This window comes from Oncorhynchus tshawytscha, linkage group LG14 (assembly GCF_018296145.1).
Source record: "Oncorhynchus tshawytscha isolate Ot180627B linkage group LG14, Otsh_v2.0, whole genome shotgun sequence".
Taxonomy (NCBI): domain Eukaryota; kingdom Metazoa; phylum Chordata; class Actinopteri; order Salmoniformes; family Salmonidae; genus Oncorhynchus; species Oncorhynchus tshawytscha.
Window position 1 is genome coordinate 39,368,361 of NC_056442.1, and position 26,517 is coordinate 39,394,877.

General features: G+C 41.4%; 2 protein-coding genes across 6 annotated transcripts in view; one reads left to right on the plus strand and one right to left on the minus strand.

Moving 5' to 3' along the window:
• Positions 1-1,021: 1,021 nt before the first annotated feature.
• On the plus strand, positions 1,022-26,071 carry LOC112267197 (beta-galactosidase-1-like protein 2). Its single transcript, XM_042297505.1, has 8 exons — positions 1,022-1,202; positions 1,441-1,559; positions 2,109-2,194; positions 2,425-2,508; positions 2,669-2,750; positions 3,772-3,856; positions 19,191-19,308; positions 19,441-26,071. The coding sequence occupies exons 1-6, from the start codon at positions 1,039-1,041 to the stop codon at positions 3,816-3,818; spliced, it is 582 nt and encodes a 193-aa protein (XP_042153439.1). The 5' UTR covers positions 1,022-1,038; the 3' UTR covers positions 3,819-3,856; positions 19,191-19,308; positions 19,441-26,071.
• The window catches only part of LOC112267195 (galactosylgalactosylxylosylprotein 3-beta-glucuronosyltransferase 1), a 121,036-nt gene continuing 119,624 nt past the window's right edge, over positions 25,106-26,517 (minus strand). For 4 of the 5 annotated variants that reach the window (XM_024445400.1, XM_024445401.1, XM_024445402.2 and 1 more), the window contains 2 exons: positions 26,131-26,237; positions 25,106-25,860 (listed from right to left, as the gene is read on the minus strand). In XM_024445400.1, the coding sequence (XP_024301168.1) occupies positions 26,151-26,237 (87 nt within the window). In that variant the 3' untranslated portion in view covers positions 25,106-25,860; positions 26,131-26,150. Of the gene's footprint in view, positions 25,861-26,032; positions 26,238-26,517 lie in introns of all 5 variants that reach the window. The other variant, XR_002956059.1, reaches the window with a different exon arrangement.

A 26,517-nucleotide genomic window follows, 5' to 3' on the forward strand; every position in this document is an offset into this window, starting at 1 on the left:
GCCTTATAAACTATATTTGCATATTTCCGTTAGGGAACGCCTACTCTGCGAAGTGCGCGAATACAACAACGCATTTTTTTTTGTTTTACTTTGGCAAGGTGTAGAGTCTAAAAAAAATATTCGACTCTCTTCGTAAAATATTATCGTTTTGGGAACAGAAAAATGTTTATTCGATGAGAAAATGGGCAGAATCTCGGACAAAAGCCATCTCGCACCATCTTCTACTGCCGGCTAATGGGCTTCCTCTCAAGTGGGTGGAACCGCCAAGCGGATGCTTCACATTTATTCATCCGGTGAAATAGCTGTCTCATTGTTTTGTCTGTGATAAGACTTTATGGACAGGTCTCGAGAGTATGTACAAAGTTATGTCCTATTTGTTTGTTTTTCCTCGTGTTTTCATGTACTTGCAAATGCATCGATAGGCAACCAGTATCCCAAATGGACCCTTTAAAAACCTGGTTATTTAAAGACAATCTATTATAGGTAATGCTATTAAAGACCATTCATAATGACAAAATATTATCAGATTGTTAAATATTATTACATAGAAGAGGTAGGACTACAAATGTGAGAAATGATATACAATCAATACTTTTGATAGTCTAGTTAATACAAAGCCATTCCATATCTTTAATTTACCCCATCATGAACTTTCACCTCACCCACCTACTATGGACATTAACCTTTGTGTAGATTAACACGTAGCTTGTGTGTTTCCATTTGTTATGGCTCAGTTCAGCACTCATTCCACAGTGCAACAGTGTGAACAATTGACTATGTACTTCTCGCTCATATTCAAATATAGATTTCCATTCTTGTAAGACGAGGAGTAGCATGTATGTAGCTTATGCTGAAAGCTTTGTTGATTTATCTAAATCTGTTGGGTGTGTCTTGTATGCTTGTCACAACAATTATAAATACTTACTTACTCACCTTAGATTGCCATTGTCTAGTTCCTATGACTCCTATCTAGTCTAACTTTCTGGTTTGACCAGCAGTTTGTCTTTCTCTTCCAGCCAACACCCAGAGGTGGAGAGAATGAGCCAGAAAGAGGGTCTGAGGGCCAACTCCTTTCAGTTCACCCTAGAGGTAGAGCCCTTTCACATCCTGGGGGTCTCTATCCACTACTTCCGCGTCCCCAGAGCCTACTGGGAGGACCGGCTGCTGAAGATGAGGGCCTGTGGGGTCAACACTCTCACCACGTAGGGACACACAGAACACCTCATGTTCTCTTATACCACCACTCACTGCTGCTCTACTATGGAGGGATACTGAGAATGACTGCTTTATCTTTCAGATATGTGCCATGGAACCTTCATGAGCCAAAGAGAGGGGTTTTAAACTAAGGAAGATGTTTATATGATTTTGTGATAAATGTTTGATAAAGCTGTTCAGCTTTGTCTCTCTGCTTTTCTCTGTGTCTCTCGGGGCGTACATCAGCCTAGCAGCAGAGTTGGGGCTCTGGTTTATTCTGCGGGCAGGACCCTACATCTGTGCTGAGTGGGACTTAGGAGGGATGCCCAGGTTAGATGTTCCCAGATTTGAACATTTTAGCCCAGGTTGGTTTCAACTCCCTGTTGGATAGGTCCCCCTATACGACATCTCATCAATTTTTGTGATGCTCTTTTCCAGTGTGGTGTTATTTCCCTCATTGACTAGTCAGTTATAAAATCAGCTACATTGGTGTTTACAGTCAGGTCTCTGTAAAAGAGTTACAGTCCCACATTCCTTAGTAATGTGGATAAATAGAATTATAGATCTAAAGGGAAAAAAACTAGATTTCTCACACACAGAGAGAATGAAAACAGTTATTTCCTGAGCTTCCCCATTCAATGAGAGTCATTTGACTGACTCTGATCATCATCTAAAATTGATTGAGGAAGGGTAATTGATCCAGAAATATCCCAGTATGTACCACTAGGTTAACCCGATTATAGATATTTGGAAATCCATTAAACTCACACTGTTATGAAGCACATTAACAATCAATGCAGTCATTATGCATGAATGCCATCAGTGCAACCTGTATTTAAATGTACCTGCATACATGGTTGATAACATTAGAGTTAAGTATTGCTTTCTTCCTAATTGGTTGCTGTGTGATCCAGACATGAAGTTGAGAACAACCTACCGAGGTTTCACAGAAGCAGTTGACTCCTTTGATCAACTCATTCCAAGAGTTGCACCATATCAGGTAATCTTTTCTCACTTTCTCACTACTTTTCTATTAATTACATTAGGGTTTCCATTTTTCCTGTTAATTTATGGTGGTTGTTGATTATGGCTATCAAAATACAAAAATATTCTTAAAATGTGAAGCTTGGTGTTTTAACAATCCCAAAGGCTTTGAAAATATATACTTGACTTATTCAGGAGTCATATGAAAGCTCTCTTCTTATTTGATTTATTATTTAAAACTCTCAGTACTCCAAGGGGGGCCCAATTATAGCAGTTCAAGTGGAGAACGAGTATGCAAAAGATGTTGAATACATGCCATACATAAAAGAGGTAAGACAGTGCAGTGCATCTGCTTTATTACACACACGCACGCACGCACGCACACTCTGTGCATTGCTTTATCTTGATTTCACTACAACTATTTGCATTTGCAATAGTAGGATATCTACTTGGAAATATGAGCATGATTGAAATGAGATCCTTGTTCTAGACACTATTGTCCAGTGGGATCGAGGAGCTGCTCCTGACCTCAGATAACCAGGATGGGCTGAAGCACGGGGGAGTGAATAGAGGTATTATACTGACTGGACAAACAGACAGACAGCTGCACAAAAGTAGAGCCTCTGGCCCATCTGACACTGCAGTCTCTGCCTGAACTGTAGTTGTTATTCTCCCATAGCACAAGGCCTCTGTCTGTGCAAGGACAGATGTGTGTGTGTGTGTGTGTGTGTGTGTGTGTGTGTGTGTGTGTGTGTGTGTGTGCGTGTGCGTCAGGCCGCTAATGTTAGGCTTCATTAGAACTGCTCCTTGATTAGTTCCCTTTCCACTTGAAGCCTAAACACAAAGGAGATCGATGAGATGAGGGAATGTGCTGTTTACCTAGATACAGATTAAGCTCAGGAGAAAACAAGGCAAAAATAGGAACTGTTAAAATGCAAAGCAGTTTCCTGAGCATGGAAGTCAATGTAGCATCCTACTGGGCACACACTGGTTGACTCAATGTAGAGTACATAAAGTAATTGCATAATATACAGCATGACAGTATCGCACTGGGCACAGACGTCAATTCGACCTCTATTCCACGTTGGTAATTTCAATGAAATGACATTCAACCAACGTGGAATAGACGTCGAATTGAGCCCAGAGGGATTCAAGTATCTGGATGCAATTCAAGTGAGCGAATGTATCGACTTGTGTTCAGACGATCATCTACTGATATTTATCATTAGATTTATCCAGCTCCAGCTTTGTAATTGATCAGTTATTCAGTTTCATCTGACACCTGTAGATAAAACAGAGGATATTAGCTATTTAGTATTAATCTGTGTAATAAATTGCTTTGAATCACAGTCTTGGGATGCCTATAGTCTGGGCACAGTTTTTCAGAAGTTATCTGATCAGCAATCGGAAAGGATTACATGCATAGAAATAGCTATGCATTTAATCCTATCCGATTGCCAAAATCCAATCAGATAATAAAAAATAAAAACTGGGCCCTGATGTTCAAGGAGTAAATACTGTGTCTACAAGGAGTAACATATATTTTGTTTATTTGTACTTCTCTGTTGAACATTCCCCTTCCCATTCTTCTAGCCCCAGAAGTTCAAGATGGTGATGGAGTATTGGTCTGTGTGGTTTGACCTCTGGGGTGACCTTCACCATGTTTTTGCTGCTGAGGGTAAGTCATATTTCCTCAAGCAGTAGGATCTCTTTGCCACACCGCATGAGTCACACTCAATAGATTGGTCACATGGTGCTTAGCATATGGTCAGTTCTCCTTTGTGGTATGTTTCTGTCAGAGATGAATATGCTTTCCATGTGTGCTTGTTTCCAAGCCAAGCATCATAAACCAGAGTTGGTCTTTATTCCCCCTAAAATTCAATTAAGATGCATGTAGTCAATTTCAGCTGAACCAAGCTTTCTTTTGTATACTGTTTTATACTGTGTTATGCTTTTGTACTGGCCTTCAGTGTCTAGAACAGGGCTCTCCAACCCTGTTCCCGGTGAGCTACCGTCCTATAGTTTTCACTCTAACCCTAATCTAGCACACCTGATTCTAATAATTAGTTGGTTGATAATCTGAACCAGGTTAGTTACAACTGGGGTTGGAGCGAAGACATACAGGAAGGTAGCTCTCTAGGAACAGGGTTGGACACCCCTGGTCTAGAACCTTAAAAGTAAATGGAAACTGCAAAGCCCCTATTGTTAACCTACATGCACTGTACATGCGTGCAGCTTGTTAGATAAGAGTGACTCAGCCCCTCTCAGAAGGGAACAGTACAGTATGTGAAAGGGCCACTGACTAACTAATTAATACACACACACACACACACACACACACACACACACACACACACAATCACATAACACTGTAGCCACTGCTAGCTTTGAGATACTGTGGCCATATATTACTCATTACATGATGGTGAATCCTTAAAAAAAAGCTTAATTTTCAAGATCTTCTCATTAGACAATGCATCACTGCAGTAAATACTTGTCAGTCGTCACACAGCTTGGCACACAGTTGTAGATGTGTATTAATGTCATGAAGATTCTCCAGACTGTCCTTATGTTGAACAACAGCCACTGATAACTCTGGTCCTCAGGCCTGGTTTTGTCCTCCTTTCATTGCCATCAGCATCCATGTCTATCTCGCACACACAGGATGCTAATCAAGTCGTGCTCTGTCACTCCATGCTTGTTATTCATTATCCCGCTGCCCTTGATTTAAATCAGTAAAGTCAGCCCAATTTGAATATCTAATTAAACACGTCATTATGTCCTATGACAGGGCTCCCAAACTTTTTCACTCGGGGGTGGGGGTTTTGAGCTTATTTCCAGAAATTCTACACATTTTGTCATGGGGTGTAAAGAACATTTATCAGTTAACGCAAATTTTATTGCAATTCTATACATTTAGTAAAGTATGTGCATTCAAGTGATATTTGAGTGACAAAAAAATTACAACAATATCGATGGGGGAAAAAAGCAACAACAAAAAACATTAGCTTCTTGGGCTAGTTGATCTGGACATTTCTGACAAATTATAAATAGCTCTCTAAGGTATGCAATGACTAACAGGACAAAATAAACTGCTGATGAACTACCCAATTTCGAATTTGCACCTTATGATTTCTAGTATTATGACTATCAAGAGTAAGTTTAAAGACGGACTGAGTTCCTTGAAAAAACACACCCCACAGTTTGGGAACCACTGTTCTATGCAATATGTGTATGGTGAAGGAGGTGATTTTGAATGGGGATCTGGTTGTCCCTACAATGAGTTATAGTTAAATGTAATAAGGTGTGGCAGGGTTTTAATCCATATTGCAATTGAACTGAACACTTATCTCCCTCACTAGCTTTAAGCACCAGCTGTTAGAGCAGCTCACACTTTACTGCACCTGTACATAGCCCATCTATAATTTAGCCCAAACAACTACCTCTCCCCCAACTGTATTTATTTATTTATTTTGCTCCTTTGCACCCCATTATTTCTATCTCCACCTTGCACATTCTTCCACTGCAAATCTACCATTCCAGTGTTTTACTTGCTATATTGTATTTACTTCGCCACCATGGCCTTTTTTCTTTGTCTTTACCTCCCTTATCTCACCTCATTTGCGCACATTGTATATAGACTTACTTTTCTACTGTATTATTGACTGTATGTTTGTTTTACTCCATGTGTAACTCTGTGTTGTTGTATGTGTCGAACTGCTTTGCTTTATCTTGGCCAGGTCGCAATTGTAAATGAGAACTTGTTCTCAACTTGCCTACCTGGTTAAATAAAAATATGGGCAATAGGATGCTTGGAACGAGGTCGGTTGCTTGTCAAATGTTATCATACTTTTTGTTTTACATTGGGCTACCTGCCACAATTCTTGTATATAGAGGTAGAGTTTATAGCAATGGATATGATACAGCTCTTACTCTGTCTCTATACCCACCAGTAGTGAGTTCTCATTTGTTACCCTCTGTTTGGCAGACATGGTTGCTATTGTGACAGAAACCTTGAAACAGGATGCATCAATCAATCACTACATGTTCCACAGACAAACCAATTTTGGCTTCATGAATGGGGCCTTTGCAATTGCCACACCCATGCCTAAGCCAATGGTAACAAGCTATGGTACATTCTATTTGCATCTTTATATTACTTGCTGTCCACTTGTTTTATAATCCATGTGTTCTCATAGTTGATCTTGTTATTTTGCTTTACTGAAACATAACTCTGATAAGGACTTTACACCAGCCATTTATACAAGCAGGATTACAGTAATATACTGTCACTTTACTGTTAGTAAAGGCCAGTAGATGGTGCTGTCACTCCTCCACAGTGCTTGACCTCAGGCTGCATTTTAACACTCACTGCATAATTAATTCATCAGCTAATTAAATGCATGGGAAATGTAAATGAAAGACGGCACGATGGGTTTTATATCCTCTTTGCAACTGTTGACACTGTAATGACCTTGCTCCTCAGAGGAGAATGCCGTTGATGTCAAACATTAGTAACAGTGGCACATTGGCACCTGCTCTTCGACCTTCAAGTTTAACAGTAGTCTCTATTTACATTTTATTTCCTCGACTGCCTCTTGCCTCTATCCAAACTGCTGCAGCCGCATCTGTCAAGATAACCACAAAATATGTCTCCTGCTGGCTTGAGATGTTTGATAGGAGCAGAGAGAAACTCATCGGACACGGGAGGAGGTATCCCCGCCTCTCGCTCCTTGTGCCTCTTGCTGTTCTGATAGTGGCATTATCTTTTCAGATTACGATGCTCCATTATCTGAGGCAGGGGATTACACCACCAAGTACACTCTTCTGAGGAATGTATTGAGCCGCTACCACAGTGAGTGTCGCCGTGAGGGGCTCTTCTTTGTATCGTTCTCCAAAGTCAGTTAGTAAGGCCCTATGGGGAACATTGAGTCTGTCTTGCCCAATCAGAGATGAGTATGTGTGAGATTGATGCTGGGTATGGTGGACCCCCCCCCAGGACTATAGTACAGTAAGGATAGGAGGGGGCATCAGATTAACAGTTTAGGAACATCTCCCACCCATCAAACATACAGTCAGAACAATTTTACACGTATCCAGCCTAGGCTCCCGGTAAACTAAGATCTTTAGGGCTATCTTAACACGTTTCATCCTTACGTTGTGCAGTATGTAGAACAATGAGCATTGGCCTGGATGAAAGCAAGCACTAAAGCGTAGGAGAGTGTCTATGTTCTATTCAGCACCACATATACATGACCTAATACTGTATTTAGATCCTACTTGATATCTGCTGTTTGGCTCTCAGCTCATGAGTCATGCATACCCTGTGTAAGTAAGTAGCCTTGCACGAGCCATGGCTTTTGCGGGCAGGAGCCTATGTCCTGTTTCTATAGCATCAGGGACCTGAATGTACAAGTACACCTAATTCTGTATTTAGAACCTACTTGATATCTGCTATTGTTTGGCTCTCATCTCATATGAGTTTTGTGAGGAATGCGTAACCTGTGGTCACAGACTAAAACATTGTCTATAATAATTGTCCATGAATAGAAGGAAAATACTTTCAATTGAATATCTAACACTTGGTTTAATAACAACATTAAATAGTCTTGTTCTTCAAAAAGGACAATAGTCGGAGCAAATCAAACTTTATTTGTCACATGCGCCGAATACAACAAGCGTAGACCTTACCATGAAATGCTTACTTACAAGCTTAACCAACACTGCAGTTCAAGAAGAGTTAAGAAAATATTTACCAAATAAACTAAAGTAAAAAAATATATAAAAAGTAACACAATAATATAACAATAACGAGGCTATATACAGGGGTTACCGGTACCGAGTCAGTGTGCGGGGGTACAGGTGAAGTGGCTATGCATAGATAATAAACAGCGAGGAGCAGCAGTGTACAAAACAAATGGAGGGGGGTGGGGTCAATGTAAAAGTCTGGTGGCCATTTGATTAATTGTTCAGCAGTCGTATGGCTTGGGGGTAGAAGCAATTTAGGAGCCTTTTGGTCCTAGACTTGGCGCTCTGGTACCGCTTGCCGTACGGTAGCAGAGAAAACAGTCTATGACTTGGGTGACTGGGGAATAGATGTTGTCGTGCACTCTTCACAAGTGTCTTGGTGTGTTTTGGACCATGATAGTTTGATGTGGACACCAAGAAACTTAACTCTCTACCTGCTCCACTACAGCCCCGTTGATGTTATTGTGGGCCTGTTCGGCCCGCCTTTTCCTGTAGTCCACGATCAGCTCCTTTGTCTTGCTCACATTGAGGGAGAGGTTGTTGTCCTGGCACCACACTGCCAGGGCTCTGACCTCCTCCCTATGGGTTGTCTCATTGTTGTCAGTGATCAGGCCTACCACTGTTGTCTTTGCAAACTTAATGATAGTATTGAAGTCGTGTTTGGCCACATAGTCATGGATGAACAGGGAGTACAGGAGGGGACTGAGTATACACCCCTGAGGGGCCCCAGTATTGAGGATCAGCGTGGCAGACGTGTTGTTGCCTACCCTTACCACCTGGGGGAAGCCTGTCAGGAAGTCCAGGATCAAGTTGCAGAGGGAGGTGTTTAGTCCCAGGGTCCTTAGCTTAGTGATGATCTTCGTGGGCACTATGGTGTTGAATGCTGAGCTGTAGTCAATGAACAGCATTCTCACAAAGGTGTTCCTTTTGTCCAGGTGGGAAAGTGCAGTGTGGCGTGAGATTGCGTCATCTGTGGATCTGTTGGGGCGGTATTTGAATTGGAGTGGGTCTAGGACATCCGGGAGGATGCTGTTGATGTGAGCCATGACCAGCATTTCAAAGCACTTAATGGCTACCGACATGAGTGCTACGGGGCGGTAATCATTTAGGCAGGTTACCTTCACTTCTTTGGGCACAGGGACTATGGTGGTCTGCTTGAAACATGTAGGTATTAGACTCGGTCAGGGAGAGGTTGAAAATGTCAGTGAAGACACTTGCCAGTTGGTCAGCGCTTGCTTTGAGTACACGTCCTGGTAATCCACCTGGCCCCGCGGCTTTGTGAATGTTGACCTGTTTAAAGGTCTTGCTCACATCGGCTATAGAGAGCGTTATCATACATGTAGCGTAACATCCGCGTCATCTGACCACTTCCATATTGAGGGAGTCACTGGTACTTCCTGCTTTTAGTTTTTGCTTTTAAACAGGAATTAGGAGGCTAGAATTATGGTCAGATTTGCCAAATGGAGGGCGGGGGAGAGCTTTGTATGCATCTCTGTGTGTGGAGTAAAGGTGGTCTAGAGTTTCATTTTTTTCTCTGGTTGCATATTGACATGCTAGTAAAACTTATTTAAGTTTGCCTGCATTAAAGTCCCCTGCCACTAGGAACACCACTTCTGGAAGAGCATTTTCTTGTTTGCTTTTGGCCTTATACAGCTCGATGAGTGTGGTCTTAGTGCCAGCATCGGTCTGTGGTAAATGGTGGTAAATAGACTGCTACGAATAATATAGATGAGAACTCTCTTGGTAGATAGTGTGGTCTACAGCTTATCATATGGTACTCTACCTCAGGTGAGCAATACCTTGAGACTTCTTTAATATTTGACAGAGCAGTGGTTAAAAGCCAAGGTAATACGATTTGATTATGCATGTGGCAGGAAGTCCAAATTGCACAACATTCTTTAAATTGAGTTAAATCTTAATACACTTTTCCCAAAATACCAATCCACTGTAGAATCCAATAACATGAACATTTCAAGTTTATATAACTGCAGCTGAAGATAACTTTGTCAGACAGCTCACACAATATCAAACAACAGCAAGAGTGTGAAACTACAATTTGCTCCATAAAAATACTCTGCTTGTAAACACAGAATGCCATTTCAGGGCTAGGTGATTTCTGCCACCCATTATCCACTTTTGAACATATTGGGAGGGGAGCACTTTCCAGCAGTAACCCAGAGTGGCTTCAGGTTTCTCAGTGCTTCAACACCTTAAAGAGTGCTGGAGGACATCTCTTAGAAAGCAGCAAACAATCACCTCAAACAGTTGGAAAAGGGAGGATGGGTATGATTGTGTGATGTACTACCAGCTGCTGTCAAGCTCAGATGCTTTCCCAGAAATTATCTTAAAAGCAAGGGTTATTTCCCGAGTCACAGATGTTTTCCACTTCTGTATTGATCTAGAGTTGTCATTTGTCACATACCACTTTTATGCAGAGGTCAAAATTATCATATGAAATGATTATGTTGTGACAAAAATAAATTGATGTAATTGTCTTGTAACTGATCATTTATATTGTTACCTAGCAACCGCTCAGTCTGAATAAACAGTTCATTTTCAATATATAGCTAACTGTTAGGGGCTCTATTTTAACAAACCTAACGCAATGGTAAATCTAAGGGCAGGCGGTAGCGCTATAGGTTCAGTGGTATTTTTGATATTTTCACTATTACTATTATTGGCGCAGTTGCTGGCGTTGGCGCGAATGGGCTGAGTTTTGATGATTAAATAAGTTAATAAGTTGTGTGTGTGAGGCTTTTGCCCATTACTGGCCAATCAGAACGTGCTAAACATGGCGAAATATGTGGTTGCTTCAAGTTGCATATCTACTGTATTTTATGTATTACCTTGGAATCAATTCCAATGTTAGTCCGTTATAGTTTGTTAACGGCTTACAGAAACGAAATAACAAAATGTAGACCTATCTTTGCTAAATACGTTAACTTGAACCCATTTGCAGTCCACATTACTTTCTAAGTAATTGCATGGCTTCAATAGCATTCACACTGATATAGAGGCTAGGCCTACTTTACATTGCATTTTGTCTGAGCATGGACATGCCAAACATTGTCAATACGCAAGATTAATTTAATTATTGAATAGGCCCAAAAATAGAAAAAATAATTTGAATCAAATTCTAAACAAAACAAAACAACAAGTTGTTATCAATAGATACACTTAAAGGCAACATAATGTCTCCCTGTGGGCATATAATATTAAAACAACGCAGACTATGGAGAGTTTTACGCACATCACAGGAGCTGGATAAAGATCCAATATAAAGAGAACGCAGGAATGTCCACTCACCGTTAAACTGACTCCAAATAGGCGTATTATTTAAGAACGTAATTAACCATTTTACAGATCACATCTCGTTCACACATCTCCAGAAGTGGCATAGCATGCGCGCTACGGACGTTGTAACCATAAAACCAGGAAGGTGAATCATTCTAATAAGATTGTTTGTTTTTCGTAACATTTTATTACAACGAATCTTTTTTATTTTAACAACAATAAATAAATACATGTAAAATGAATTGATATCATAAAATCAGCAGGATAAAAAGACACTCATTGCTGTTAAACCAGCAGTTATAGTAGTCCTAAGGCAGGGCTTGGGTTTTGAGCATACTGTATGAAACGGAAAACAAACAATTGTTACATGTTACAGATAACTTCTAAATACGAGTTTCACCGATATTTACCTGAGGTTCTCATATCTCGTTTCCTGATGGGCATGAAAAGTAGCCTACATGGAGGGGGTTTTACGCATGTCCATAACGGGACCTACATGGCTAAAATAATGTGGTCCTGCCTATAATGCATAGACAAAAAGGGAATGTCAGCTCAGTGTTTTACTCCTCTCAAACTTTATATTTTAATAATGCTTTTGTGATTAAGATTTTTTTCCAAGTGGTCTCAGGAGCCAAACCCTTTATCGAAAGTTGACTACTTCGCGATTGCATTGGGCAGGGGGAAAAAAGCCTTTATTGAGAAGAGGGGAAGCTATGCTTGGTTTTTACCCAAATAAAATTAAATAGCGAAAAAGCATTAATTTTTATGTTTCTAAATACTGTACGAAGTATACAGGCACCATAAGCACATTCGACTACTCTTGTTCCATGCGCATAAAGGCAGTGTGCGTCACGGCTGGACAGGCTGCGTTCCGCTGTCAATTCATGCCATAACCATCTGCATTACCACCAAAATCTGCTTTAGGTTGATCGTAAATCGATTCTAAGGGACTGTGACTGACAGGGGCCCTACAAAATTATTAGAACAATATTAAATTATTAACCTATTATAATTAATCTAATATTTTATTTACAATGTACTAATAAAATGAACGGTTTTTTTTATTTTCTTGTTTTTGGCCAAAAGTTAACATCCAGAGAGCCTCTGTATTGGTCCATAGTGAAATAGGCTACTTTTGCGCCGAACGTTAGACGTTAGTTACTGAATATCTTCACAGAAAATTCGGAGTGTTTTTTGCTGACATTTAATCAATGCAGGCAAACTTTTAGCAAGCTATTCAAACTAAATCAATTGTCCCTGCCCCTACCGGGTGCCAACAGATGCAGCTTCAGCCTCAGCAGCCCTGTCTCCCCATCCCCATACCCCTGAACCAGCCCTGTCTCCCCATCCCCATACCTCTGAACCAGCCCTGTCTCCCCATCCCCAAACCCCTGAACCAGCCCTGTCTCCCCATCCCCAAACCCCTGAACCAGCCCTGTCTCCCCATCCCCAAACCCCTGAACCAGCCCTCTCTCCCCATCCCCAAACCCCTGAACCAGCCCTGTCTCCCTATCCCCAAACCCCTGAACCAGCCCTGTCTCCCTATCCCCAAACCCCTGAACCAGCCCTGTCTCCCCATCCCCATACCCCTGAACCAGCCCTGTCTCCCCATCCCCATACCCTGAACCAGCCCTGTCTCCCCATCCCCAAACCCCTGAACCAGCCCTGTCTCCCCATCCCCAAACCCCTGAACCAGCTCTGTCTCCCCATCCCCAAACCCCTGAACCAGCCCTGTCTCCCCATCCCCAAACCCCTGAACCAGCCCTGTCTCCCCATCCCCAAACCCCTGAACCAGCCCTGTCTCCCCATCCCCAAACCCCTGAACAAGCCCTGTCTCCCCATCCCCAAACGCCTGAACCAGCCCTGTCTCCCCATCCCCATCCCCAAACCCCTGAACCAGCCCTGTCTCCCTATCCCCAAACCCCTGAACCAGCCCTGTCTCCCTATCCCCAAACCCCTGAACCAGCCCTACTCCCAACTGAAGGAGGTGAGCAGCATTGTGTTGAATGACATGTCAGTTTGCATAATTGCAGGTACTGCAATGCGTTGAGGGCAGGAATGTGATTCTCCAGTCAGGACAAATCTCACTTGACACAGAGACAGCCAATATCAGAGCCTTAAAGGAAGAGATGCAGGCTCTTAGAGATGGATGGGAGTCTCTCCTGTCTGAGGCGACACTGATTGCTACGCAAATGGATGTTCCACCTCAATTTAGTAAGGAACACAGCCGCCAGAGGAAAAGGAAGAGATTCAATGATGAGACCTCTCAAGAGGAGACAGCTCAGGGCAGTGCAGCAACGTTTTTTCAGAACAGTGTTTTTTACTGCTATGGACAACATAAGTGACTTGGGCACTAGGTTCCACACCACTTAAAAAATTGTTGAAGAATTTTCTGTTCTGAAAGTTGGGGAGATTAGTGAGGATAAAGTCCCTTCTGTGTGCCAACCACTGATCATGAAGTATTCCAGAGGTCTTACACCTGAGTTTAAAAATGAAGTAAGCCACCTGAACACTGTATATGCTGCCACTTTCCCCCCTAACTTGTCCCCTCTTGGTCTCCTGAATGCAATTTGTAAGATGCAGCTGCAAAGCATTTTTGGAAAAGTGTGCATTGCTTTACTTAAATTTTGCACACTGCCTGTGACTGCTGGTGGCGAGAGAGCTTTCAGTAAGCTTAAACTGAAACTATTTTAGGTCCACTATGTCCCAGGACAGGCTTTGCAGTCTTGCCATGCTGTCCATTGAAAGTTAGTTAGCTAGAAAGCTGGACTTCAAAGTCTTGATCAGTGACTTTGCTAGCAAGAAGGCTCGGCGCTGGGCCCTTGGTGAGTAAGGCTGAGCAAGGACCAGTGATAACTGTTAAATGGCATGGCTATGGATATTGTATCACTACACACATGATGTCCACAGGCTGAGAACAAGATAGATCTCAAAGTAATGGCTCGATTGCTATAAAAATTGTTGTGCACAATCAAGACCCCTTGTGGAAGAAACCTATTGATTTGGTGATCACTTGACCTTTCCTCTAGCGCCACCATCAGGCCTTTTCATTTCCATTTCGTTTTCCATTTCCACTTTTACAGCTGCTTATTTTCTAGTTGGTATGTATACTTAGTTCAAAAATCGGCTGCTGATTTTATTTGGTTTGTTATATCATTCTATAGATGATTAATGTTTATTTATTTTAATTGAGGAGTTTAAAGTAGATTTAAGTTTATATTTATTTCAAGTTATTTATTAATGTTAAGAGAAATTTTCAATTTAAGAATTTTACCATTACAATTACAATTAGACTGTAAAAGGCCTTTAGCACATTTCTTATAGAGGGTATCAATCAGTCTTGTATCAAATAGTGAATTCCACTGTATGCAGAATGTTACATGCATGTCTGCACAGTTTTATATTTTCACAGCTCACTGTTAGTAAATATCATAGAGTAAATATTGGACTACAAGAGAGTTGCAAGCCTGCAAAGGTAGTTATTTAAAGCTTTGAATGGGTCAATTGGGTTCTGGAGGTGTGTGGTTACAGCAATTATGCACGGTTGGTGTGGCCTGTTGTGGTGGGGCCCAATATGATATCGTTTCAAGGGGCCCAAAATCCCTGGCGGGCGCCCCTGTTCGGGTGAGAAGCTTCCTGAGGTTTCCTCTCTCCAGGCCAGGAGAGTGTATGAGCCTGTCATGATTCAGCAGCATCTGTCACTATGGGAGAGCCTGCAGTTTACTGAGAAGTTGAGCCGCTAGAATTGGTTGTATACTGTATCCCTAGAATTGGTTGTATACTGTATCACTATAATTGGTTGTATACTGTATCCCTAGACCTCCTTACATGCTCTCTTCATTTTTTATTTTGTGGGCAGATGCAGCAGCACGTCTGGTACTTGCTTAGACTATTAATTATTCACTAGCTGCTGCTGTAATTTGCTCGCTTCTGAGACAATTATTTTCACAACATCTAGATCCAGACACACTTGTAGAAAAAATGTATTTCAGATTTATGGTAATTGGCTGTCTAAAAATAGAGCTTGACCTTTATATTAAATATACAGTGCCTTCAGAAAGTATTCATACCCCTTGACTTATTCCACATTTTGTTGTGTTACAGCCTGAATTCAAATTGATTTAAATATATAGTTTTTCTCACCCATCTACACACAAGAACCCATACTGAGTTATTGTGTGTAGATGGGTGAGAATATTGTTTTTTAGAAATGTTAAGTATTCAGTATTCAGATGAGTTACACATTCCCATGTGTAGTGTAGTTTTTGTTGCACTGCTTTGCTTTATCTTTATTTATTATTTAGGTGGGGGAAAAAAACCTGAGTCAGTACTTTGTAGAAGCAGTTTTGGTGGTGATTACAGCTTTGAGTCGTCTTTGGTATGTTAGTATCAGCTTTGTGCACATCTGGATTTAGGGATTTTCTCCCATTCTTCCTTGCAGAGTTTCTCAAGCTCTGTTAAGTGCGATCGGGAGTGTTGTGAACAACAATCTTCAAGTCTTTCCACAGATTTTCAATGGGATTCAATTCTGGGCTTTGGCTGGGCCACTCAAGGACTTTCATATTCTTGTTCTGAAGCCATTCCAGCATTGCTTTAGCTGTATGCTTGGGGTCATTGTCCTGTTGTAATGTAAATCTTTGCCCCAGTTTAATGTTTTTTACACCCTGAAACAGGTTCTCATCAAGGATGTGCCTGTGTTTTTCTCCATTCATTGTTCCCTCTGCCCTTACCAGTCTCCCAGTCCCTGCTGCTGAAAAGCATCCCCATAGAATGATGCTGCCACCACGGTGCTTCACGGTAGGGATGGTGTTAGACGGGTGATGAGCTGTACCTGGTTTTCTCCACACATCCACACACGCTTCAATGCCATACAACACTCCTTCCGTGGCCTCCAACTGCTCTTAAACGCTAGTAAAACCAAATGCATGCTTTTCAACCGATCGCTGCCTGCACCCGCATGCCCGACTAGCATCACCACCCTGGATGGTTCCGACCTTGAATATGTGGACATCTATAAGTACCTAGGTGTCTGGCTAGACTGCAAACTCTCCTTCCAGACTCATATCAAACATCTCCAATCGAAAATCAAATCAAGAGTCTGCTTTCTATTCCGCAACAAAGCCTCCTTCACTCACGCCGCCAAGCTTACCCTAGTAAAACTGACTATCCTACCGATCCTCGACTTCGGCGATGTCATCTACAAAATGGCTTCCAACACTCTACTCAGCAAACTGGATGCAGTCTATCACAGTGGCATCCGTTTTGTCACTAAAGCACCTTATACCACCCACCACTGCGACTTGTATGCTCTAGTCGGCTGGCCCTCGTTACATATTCGTCGCCAGACCCACTGGCTCCAGGTCATCTACAAGTCCATGCTAGGTAAAGCTCCGCCTTATCTCAGTTCACTGGTCACGATGGCAACACCCATCCGTAGCACGCGCTCCAGCAGGTGTATCTCACTGATCATCCCTAAAGCCAACACCTCATTTGGCCGCCTTTCGTTCCAGTACTCTGCTGCCTGTGACTGGAACGAATTGCAAAAATCGCTGAAGTTGGAGACTTTTATCTCCCTCACCAACTTCAAACATCAGCTATCTGAGCAGCTAACCGATCGCTGCAGCTGTACATAGTCTATTGGTAAATAGCCCACCCATTTTCACCTACCTCATCCCCATACTGTTTTTATTTATTTACTTTTCTGCTCTTTTGCACACCAATATCTACCTGTACATGACCATCTGATCATTTATCACTCCAGTGTTAATCTGCAAAATTGTAATTATTCGCCTACCTCCTCATGCCTTTTGCACACATTGTATATAGACTCCCCCCTTTGTTTTCTACTGTGTTATTGACTTGTTAATTGTTTATTCCATGTGTAACTCTGTTGTCTGCTCACACTGCTATGCTTTATCTTGGCCAGGTCGCAGTTGCAAATGAGAACTTGTTCTCAACTAGCCTACCTGGTTAAATAAAGGTGAAATAAATTTAAAAAAATAAACATAGCGATTTGCATTCAGGCCAAAGAGTAACATGTTTGTCTCATCAGACCATATAATCTTTTGCCTTATGCTCTGAGTATTTCACGTGCCTATTTGCAAACTCCAGGCTTGCTGTCATGTGCCTTTTTCTCAGGAGTGGCTTCCGTCTGGCCACTCTCCCATAAAGCCCAGATTTTTTAAGTGCTGTAGAGACTGTTGTCCTTCTGGCAGGTTCTTCCATCTCAGCCAAGGAACCTTTTCTGTAAGTCTTCAAGGTTTTCACACACTATTGCTGGTATTTTGGCCCATTCCTCCATGCAGATCTCCTCTAGAGCGGTGATGTTTTAGGGCTGTTGCTGGGCAACACAGACTTTCAACTCCCTCCAAAGATTTTCTATGGGGTTGAGATCTGGAGACTGGCTAGGCCACTCCAGGACCTTGAAATGCTTCTTACGAAGCCACTCCTTCGTTGCCCGGGCGATGTGTTTGGGATCATTGTCATGCTGAAAGACCCAGCCACGTTTCATCTTCAATGTCCTTACTAATGGAAGGAGGTTTTCACTCAAAATCTCACGATACATGGCCCCATTCATTCTTTCCTTTACACGGATGAGTCGTCCTGGTCCCTTTGCAGAAAAACAGCCCCAAAGCATGATGTTTCCACCCCGATGCTTCACAGTAGGTATGGTGTTCTTTGGATGCAACTCAGCATTCTTTGTCCTCCAAACACGACGAGTTGAGTTTTTACCAAAAAGTTATATTTTGGTTTCATCTGACCATATGACATTCCCCCAATCTTCTTCTGGATCATCCAAATGCTCTCTAGCAAACTTCAGATGGGCCTGGACATGTACTGGCTTAAGCAGGGGGACACATCTGGCACTGCAGGATTTGAGTCCCTGGCAGCGTAGTGTGTTGCTGATGGTAGGCTTTGTTACTTTGGTTTCCAGCTCTCTGCAGGTCATTCACTAGGTCCCACCGTGTAGTTCTGGAATTTTTACTTGTGATCTTGTGATCATTTTGACCCGACGGGGTGAGATCTTGTATGGAGCCCCAGATCGAGGGAGATTATCAGTGGTCTTGTATGTCTTCCATTTCCTAATAATTGCTCCCACAGTTGATTTCTTCAAACCAAGCTGCTTACCTATTGCAGATTCAGTCTTCCCAGCCTGGTGCAGGTCTACAATTTTGTTTCTGGTGTTCTTTGACAGCTCTTTGGTCTTGGCCATAGTGGAGTTTGGAGTGTGACTGTTTGAGGTTGTGGACAGGTGTCTTTTATACTGATAACAAGTTCAAACAGGTGCCATTAATACAGGTATGTGAGAGCCAGAAATCTTGCTTGTTTGTAGGTGACCAAATACTTATTTTCCACCATAATTTGCAAGTAAATTCATAAAACATCCTACAATGAGATTTTCTGGATTTTTTTTCTTCTCATTTTGCCTGTCATAGTTGAAGTGTACCTATTATGCAAATTACAGGCCGCTCTCATCTTTTTAAGTGGGAGAACTTGCACAATTGGTGGCTGACTAAATACTTTTTTGCCCCACTGTATGTCTCATCACGTAGATCAGAGAGCTACGGAAAGTTTCTTGGAATTCATGGTATCTTATATAGACAGGTGTGTTTCCTTCTAAATCATGTCCAAACAATTGAATTGGCCACAGGTGGAATCCAATCAACTTGTAGGAAATTGGATGCACCGGAGCTCAATTTGGAGTGTCATAGCAAAGCAGTGTGAATACTTATGAGATATTTCTATAATTCAATTAAATTTGCAACAATTTCCAAAAATTATGCCTTCACTTTGTCATTATGGGGTATTGTGTGTAGATGGGTAAGAAAATGAATTTTGAATTCAGCATGTAAGACAACAAAATGTGGAATAAGTCAAGGGGTATGAAAGCTTTCTGAAGTCACTGTATCATGTAATGTATAATCATGTCCAATTAGAAAGAATGTTGTTGTTGTTTTGTCCTGCTGTAGCCCTTGAAGTCAGAAACCAGTCAACATGGAGAACTCCTATGACTACACTTTATATGAGACCACCATCAGCAGTGGAGACCTTCTGAACTCCAGGAACAATGTTCGAGTCAGAGCCCTGGTGAGTACAGACAGACACCGCTACATGATATTATCACATGTCATTTTGTCATGATATTAGAAAATGTCAAGTACCCTATGATGCACACAGTCAGTAAATTATTTCTACTAATAAACTTGTCTCGTCTTCTAGGTGTTTGTGGACTAACTATTTGTTGGAGTTCTGGACTATAAGATGCTGGAGTTTGCACTGCCTGATGGGAAGGTGTAGTGATAGTGTGTTTCGGGCAAAAGGTAGCCTAGCGGTTATAGTATTGGGCCAGTAACCGAAAGGTCGCTGGCTTTGAATACCTGAGCTGACAAGGTGAAAAATCTGACGTGCCCTTGAGCAAGGCAATTATCCCTAATTTGCTCAAGGGGCACCGTACTACTATGGCTGTCTCTGTAAAACAACACATTTTCCTGCAGCTATCCGGTTTATGTGACAATAACACGTTATTTTATTCTATTCAGTCTATAGGTGTGCTGCTGAGCTGCTTTCTAAACTGGCTAGTTTATATTCAACACCACATGATAGAGGGGAAAGCTTCTGGTGATGCTGATAAATGCAGTAGTCACTAAGGTGCCAGGATTAAGCCAACAGAAAGTTTTCAGACAAATGTTGTTCTAACAAAGAGGAATCGCAATCACTAACTTTGCACCTGCCTGTTATTGGAAAACAAGTCCACGCTGCTTACCCTATCGCACAGAAGCAGATTGGACTTGATCAATTATTATCTTCAGTTCAACTGAAAGCCACGTTTCCTCTATTGTCTCTAGTTAGTCTACTTTGCATTGTGGACTGTAGATAGTACGTCCAATTGTTTCCACATCTTTTATGTACTTTCCATTGAAGGGGGAGAGGACATTGAGTTTACTTTTGGAGAACTCTGGGAGAGCGAACTGTGGTCAACTCCTAGATGAACAGCGTAAAGGTAATTCAATAGTTTTACCTACTGTTTCTGGGTCAGTGATAGCCTTGTGGTTGTATAACTAGACACATATATTGGTAAATCCTTTCAGAATTGGTGCTCAAAAGCAACTAATTAACCACAATGTAGAAAATCAAAGACCGCCTTATTTCAGCCTTGGCTTATTTTTCAGGTCTTATCGGAGACATTGAGTTGACCAATACCCCGCTACGAGACTTTATCATTCATAGTCTAGATATGAAGCCTGGCTTTGTAAATAGGTTTGTACTGATCATGAACATCTTTCAATTTCCGTCCCCATGTTTATTTGTTCTGAGTCTGTCATTGCTCCTGCCTAGCTCGGATTCTGTTGATTATCTTCTTGGTTCTCGCTGAGCATAGAAATACAATGCCAGATTGCAGAAATAACAGATTTTTCATGTGGTTTCCCACTACCATGTTAAAAACCCATTATAATCAGCTGAGAAATTAGCGCTGTCTTGAAAATGCTTGCCCACTAAGAACAACACTACATCTAAAGATCAGAAGTGGAATAAAAACATTTATTTTTCCACGACTGAAGTCATGCCATTCTACACTCTCACAAATGATCTCGTTACATTAATAAATATGATGAGGAATCATATTAGTCAGTGATTTCCGGTGTTATAATAGGGTGATCTCCTCCCACGTTTCAGACTGAGTGCAGCAAGCCAGGGTTCTTCCAGGGCATGCTGTATGTGGACGGCCATCCCAGAGACACCTTCATCAGACTGCCTGTGTGTAAAGCAGCCCAACAGGGTCTGTGCTTATGAAAGAGAGTCCCACCTGTCCATACTTTTTATTGATGTGTAGTATAGTAGGACTATCTGGTTTATTGATAGCTAGTGTAGTAGGCATATCACACATCAGACCAACATAGTGATGAAAGAAGGTCCTAGAGAAACCCTAAACTCTGACATGCTGACCAGACCGCTCACGCACGTGCTAATTTTGTCCACCCACACGCAGGTTGAAATATCAAAACAAACTCTGAACCAACTATATTCATTTTGGGACAGGTTGAAAAGCATTCAACATTGGCAATTTAGCTGGCTGTTTTGCTGTTGCTAGCTAATTTATACCCTGGTATATAAACATTGGGATGTTATTTTACCTGAAATGCACAGGGTCCTCTACTCCGACAATTATTCCACAGATACAAGGGTAAACCGAGTTCGTTGCTAGTAATCTCTCCTCCTTCAGGCTTCTTCTTCTTCTGTAGACTTTATATGGCGTTTGACAAACAATTTTAAGGTGCATTACCAGAACCAGCTGGATTAGAATGTGGACCTCAGTTAACCTTTCAATCATGCTCTAAAAACCAATGAGGAGATGGCACGTGGGTATATGCTCCTAAAATCCAATGAGGAGATGGGAGTGGCGGGACTTGCAGTTCATCAAGCGTTACAAATAGAACCAAGTTCTATTTTAGTCACTGATTAGTGAATTCCATTCATAGGGCTGGAGTAAAGGAGTGGTCTTAATCAACAGGCAGAATCTTTGACGCCACTGGTCCATCGGTCCCCAGAAAACCCTCTACCTCCCTGGACCTTGGCTTAACTGAGGAAATAATCAGATGTTGATGCCGTAACTGTTACTGCCTTTCTGCCTAACTAGTTCCCTGGAAAAACACCCTACACAGGAGTTCACTCAGATGCCTCCTGTTAGGAACATCACAGGTCAATAGTTTTGATGTACAGTTGCAGTGGGTTTGATGATATTGAACTTGGCAGTGCTTTGTGGGAATAGTCCTCAGGCGACTTCTCTTCCCTCTGAACATGTTGGTTCCACGCCTCGGCTGTATTGACCTCTGCTGTGATTCAAAGACTTTTGTTGATCTCAGGTCATTGTGTTTGAGGAGCAAGAAGCGGATGGTAAAATCTAATTAGCCAGAAAGCCTGACCTTGGAATGACTGTTGACGTATAGTGAGGATGGCCTACTGGTATGGTTAGGAGTTCCATCCTCTCACATTTTCACACTCTGCCTGCCATCAGGGACCTAGCTAGATAGCTACTCAGAATCGATGCACATCACTGCACATGGCATTTATTTCCTGTCGGGAATCCCCACCCTCTGAATGATCCAGACTAATAAAGCATCATACTAGAGCTTGAAAATGTAACTGTGCCTTCATTATATATGATGGGCCACTGCAGTATCTGTACTGCAATATCTGTTTTGTACTTGTTGTTTGTGCATTACCATTCCATATGTGTATTGTGAGAATTGTGTCAGAGATACTAATTTAGAGATTTCAGGTATTTTAATGTTTAGGTGTTTGTCCAGATTCAAGGACACATCTACTTGATATTGTATTTCTTTGACTGGACAATTAAAACAAATACACAGATTGTTCTTTTGAGATTAACCAGTGACGTGTGATGGTGAATTAAACTGAACCATCAGTGCAGTGGATACTCTCAAATACAAAGACATTTGTCAAGTACTTCACTTTTCAGTTGTTTATTTTTCTTGATAAATGCCATATGGTATCTCTGAGATGGAGTCTTGAGGAGAAATGAACAACCTTTAGAGTTACATGCAGAAGAAGTGATTCACACAAGGATGGAAGATGACTGTGGATCAAAGTAGGTAAAGGAAGGGGAGGAAATAGTGATTTGCCCTAAGAAAACATTTAGGGCCTAGTATGAGCCATCACCTTTGTTACATTATGTATGTACCACTACAAAGCTAAACACTGGATAAGGCTGTTCCATTACATTAAAGCCGTTTCTGATGGTCAGAACAGTATCGCTCGTTGATCGAACTGTGAGAGTGTGAGAAAGCCAGAAATGGAAGGAGAAGTTTGAGTTTTGTACCGTCAGAGTACTACAGCTAACTTATGATTATTTATGTGATTACAACAGTGTAGGCGCAAGCTCCATTAAATATCCAAGAGTTGAAATTGCACTTTCATTATGTATAACTCATGTCTTAGTGTTTTCTGGGTTCATCTCTGCTGGGCTCTCTAGACAGGCCCAAACGTTTTTCCTAAAATCACATGAACATGAATGAACACAATCAATTCTAAGAAAGTTAATTGAAAATGAAGGCTATTGATGGCAATTGAAGTCAGAGCAATACAGAATTAATGGTAAATAATGAAATGTTGTGTCTCAGTTGTTTGGTGTTGCCCACGAGCTTGTCTGTGTGTGGTTTCTGAACCTCAGTGGCTGGGAGGCAGCGATGAGAAAAGAGGGTGGGGGCAAACATGGACAAAGAAATGTTCAATTATAATTCAATTTGACAAGAGGACATTCATACTTCAAATAAATACATAAATAAATATATTAATTTCGATTTTCACATAAATAGACAGACTTCACTTGACATTTTGGAGAATGGAAACCGATCAGAAGACATTGATTATTTCCTAATGATCTTCATGGTACTGCTGTGCAATCCAAAGCCTAAAGATGAGGTCAACATGAACGTTAACAGCCACACACATTGTTTGATCTCAAAACATTCGGTTTGACTTCCTCAATGAAACAATACTATTGAATAGAAATAATCAGAAATTCCATGTTGGTATGTCCACTTGACCTGATGGGGGAGCATATTTTTGTGGGGAGCCATATCTGATTGGGGAACAGTACCTGATGGGAAAAGCGTATCTGATCTCATACTACTTTGGATAAGTTAATAGGCCGTAACTATCCTGGTCATTAATATTCCTTTTTCATAGTTTGCCATTAGTGTTTTCCCCTACATTTCAGGTATAACTGAAGGATCAATGAAGAAATTGAAACGGACATGAAATCTTAATACTGTAGCTGAAGGTGTAGCTGAGCATGACACCAATTAAATTGTGCTTGTCATTAAGTTTTGCCTGCTATTGCCAAGAATTGTCACAAACCTAACTTAAACCCGTATATGGTACAGTTTTGTCAGGGCAAGAAACTAGGATCGAGAATTCATGGATAGAATGGTGTTGCAGACCGGGGTTCTAGCATGAGGTATCTTGCTAGTAGTTGTCCAAAGCAGAGGATCTTCTTCTAGTTTTCATGTTTTTTTACATTTGATTTGTCTTCTTACTCGCCTACAGTTCATAGACCCATTAATGAATGACGGATGTTTCTTGGAAACATTTTAGCATGATTCTGTCTACCTCTGATGAAACGGAGGTTAAGTATTCAGCAACATTTCTACACTGCACTGGGCTTATAGATGTAACACAAATATCTAACTTACGTAGGCAATACGCACTGTGAACCTGGATATTTATGCAGATTTTACTGTATATCTCGACTTGTACTGTCAGTGCCTTTAGCTTGGATAATGTCAATTGCTTTATTTTGTCCTACTCTATTAGTTAGCTACTGTGGTTTTATAAACCAGCATACTATATGGCCATCTGCCAAAGTGCTCATCATTGGGTAATGTGAATACTGTAACATGGTTACATTAGGTTTAACCCAACTTGGTGATGTGCCGTTATACTGTCCATGTCATGTGATGGAAAAACAGGAGAGAACATGTGCTATGCCAGTTGTCATACAGTGAGGTGTTATTGGCAATGCCTAAGTCAATTCTTAGTTTAGATTTTTACATTTATATAAATACAGTTGTTACATTTGATCTAAGAGGACCTTACTATGAGTCCTCTAATTGTTCCTGTGTTAAATTAGTATGTACACGTGTTGCCACTTAGGAACACAGTCACTGGTGCTTTTAAGTGTTAAATTAAGTTTTGGGACGTTGACCTGTAATATTGTGTGTCTCCCAGGCATTAGGAGCCCATCTTGATGTCAGTTATTTCAAGTGAATAGCTTCAGTACACACTGAATTACATGTCTGAGAATGACATTGAAAATGGATGGTGCCACATCTTTAGCTTTCAAAATGGAGGCAAGAGTCAAGTCAATAGTATTGAACTAGCAAGAAAATGTATTTAAACACCAAAAACAAACAAATTAAATAAAAGCAGACAGTTTTAGTTATACAAAAAGGACATTCCTTCCCTTTTGAAATTTCAGTGTTTGCTGAAAGTAGAATTGATCTTCTGAGAGATGACTTGTTCGGATTGTCCATTATTGTTCGGTCTGAAGACGTGGAGGACATTTCAGTACATGTCTATTAAAGGTGTCCAGGGGCTCAGTGTTCAATCAGATCCTCCAGTCTCTTACAGACCCTACTAAGATCTCAGGATCTCATTCCCTGCCCTGTAGATCCACGTCTATAGAGGGAAAGACAATGGATATCTCATTAGCCTGTTCAGGCCAGTAATGTTCCATCTCATTGGCTGCCTAACTCCATCTCTCCCTGCAATGTTTGTGTTGTGCTGTCTCGTGTTAGGACACTACAGACGCAGTATGGTACCATGCAGGTTCCGAGAGCATCTCCCGTTGATCCTTAATGACTCAGCTCTCACCGTCTGCTTGATGTTGGTGCTGCTAGCAACAATTAACCTGATAAATATTGCCATCTTGAACTAATCTGTGCTTTAATATGATACATTTGTACTGTTTTAATCTCAATATTAAAAGTGTTTCGTTTCAGTCAAGGGGATTAGGATTTTGCTCCCGAGGCAGTCTTTTCTGAGATGATTAAGACATGAACACTGTTTGCACTGGGAGATGGCCTCTTTTTCTTCTCAGGGTCCATATTAGACAACCACCTGGAACAGATAGTAGGGACTCACTGAGAAATTACACGCATTCATAATTAAGTTAATTTGCAGTACAGATCAATTGGATGTAATAACGCTTACAGTTATTGGTGACCTTCTTAGCCCAAAAATGTGGGTGTGAAACAATATCCCAAAATGTGCTTATCATTGGGACGCTTACCATTTTCCTGTTTGCCAGAGGTCCTAAAAAAAAATATTTTAAAAAAAAAGTAAAATAAGTCTGAGTTGTGACCTCATTTGAATAATTTCTCTCTTTACCATTGCCCGAGGAGACAACGTCAAATCTCTACGTTGGGGTCTGTAAATCCTTTTTTCCCCTCATTTACAAGGACAGGTTTTTCTGTCCTAGTGTGCCAAACGAGAATCTGTAGAGAAATATCAGAGAAAAGAATCAGCATCAGGCAACACTCTCTCGATCGAACACACACCCATTCACTCATCCTCTCTCCTGATCCCATTCACTCCTCCTCTCTCCCGATCCCATTCACTCCTCCTCTCTCCTCTGTCATGACGTTGGCCTGGGGGATAGGTTTATGACAGTCATAAATACCTCTTCCCCCCTTTTTCCTCTCTAACCTACTGAGGTTACATTTCAAAAACCCTTGGTTAACATAGAGATTATGGGAACATCAGTAGGTGGGGGGA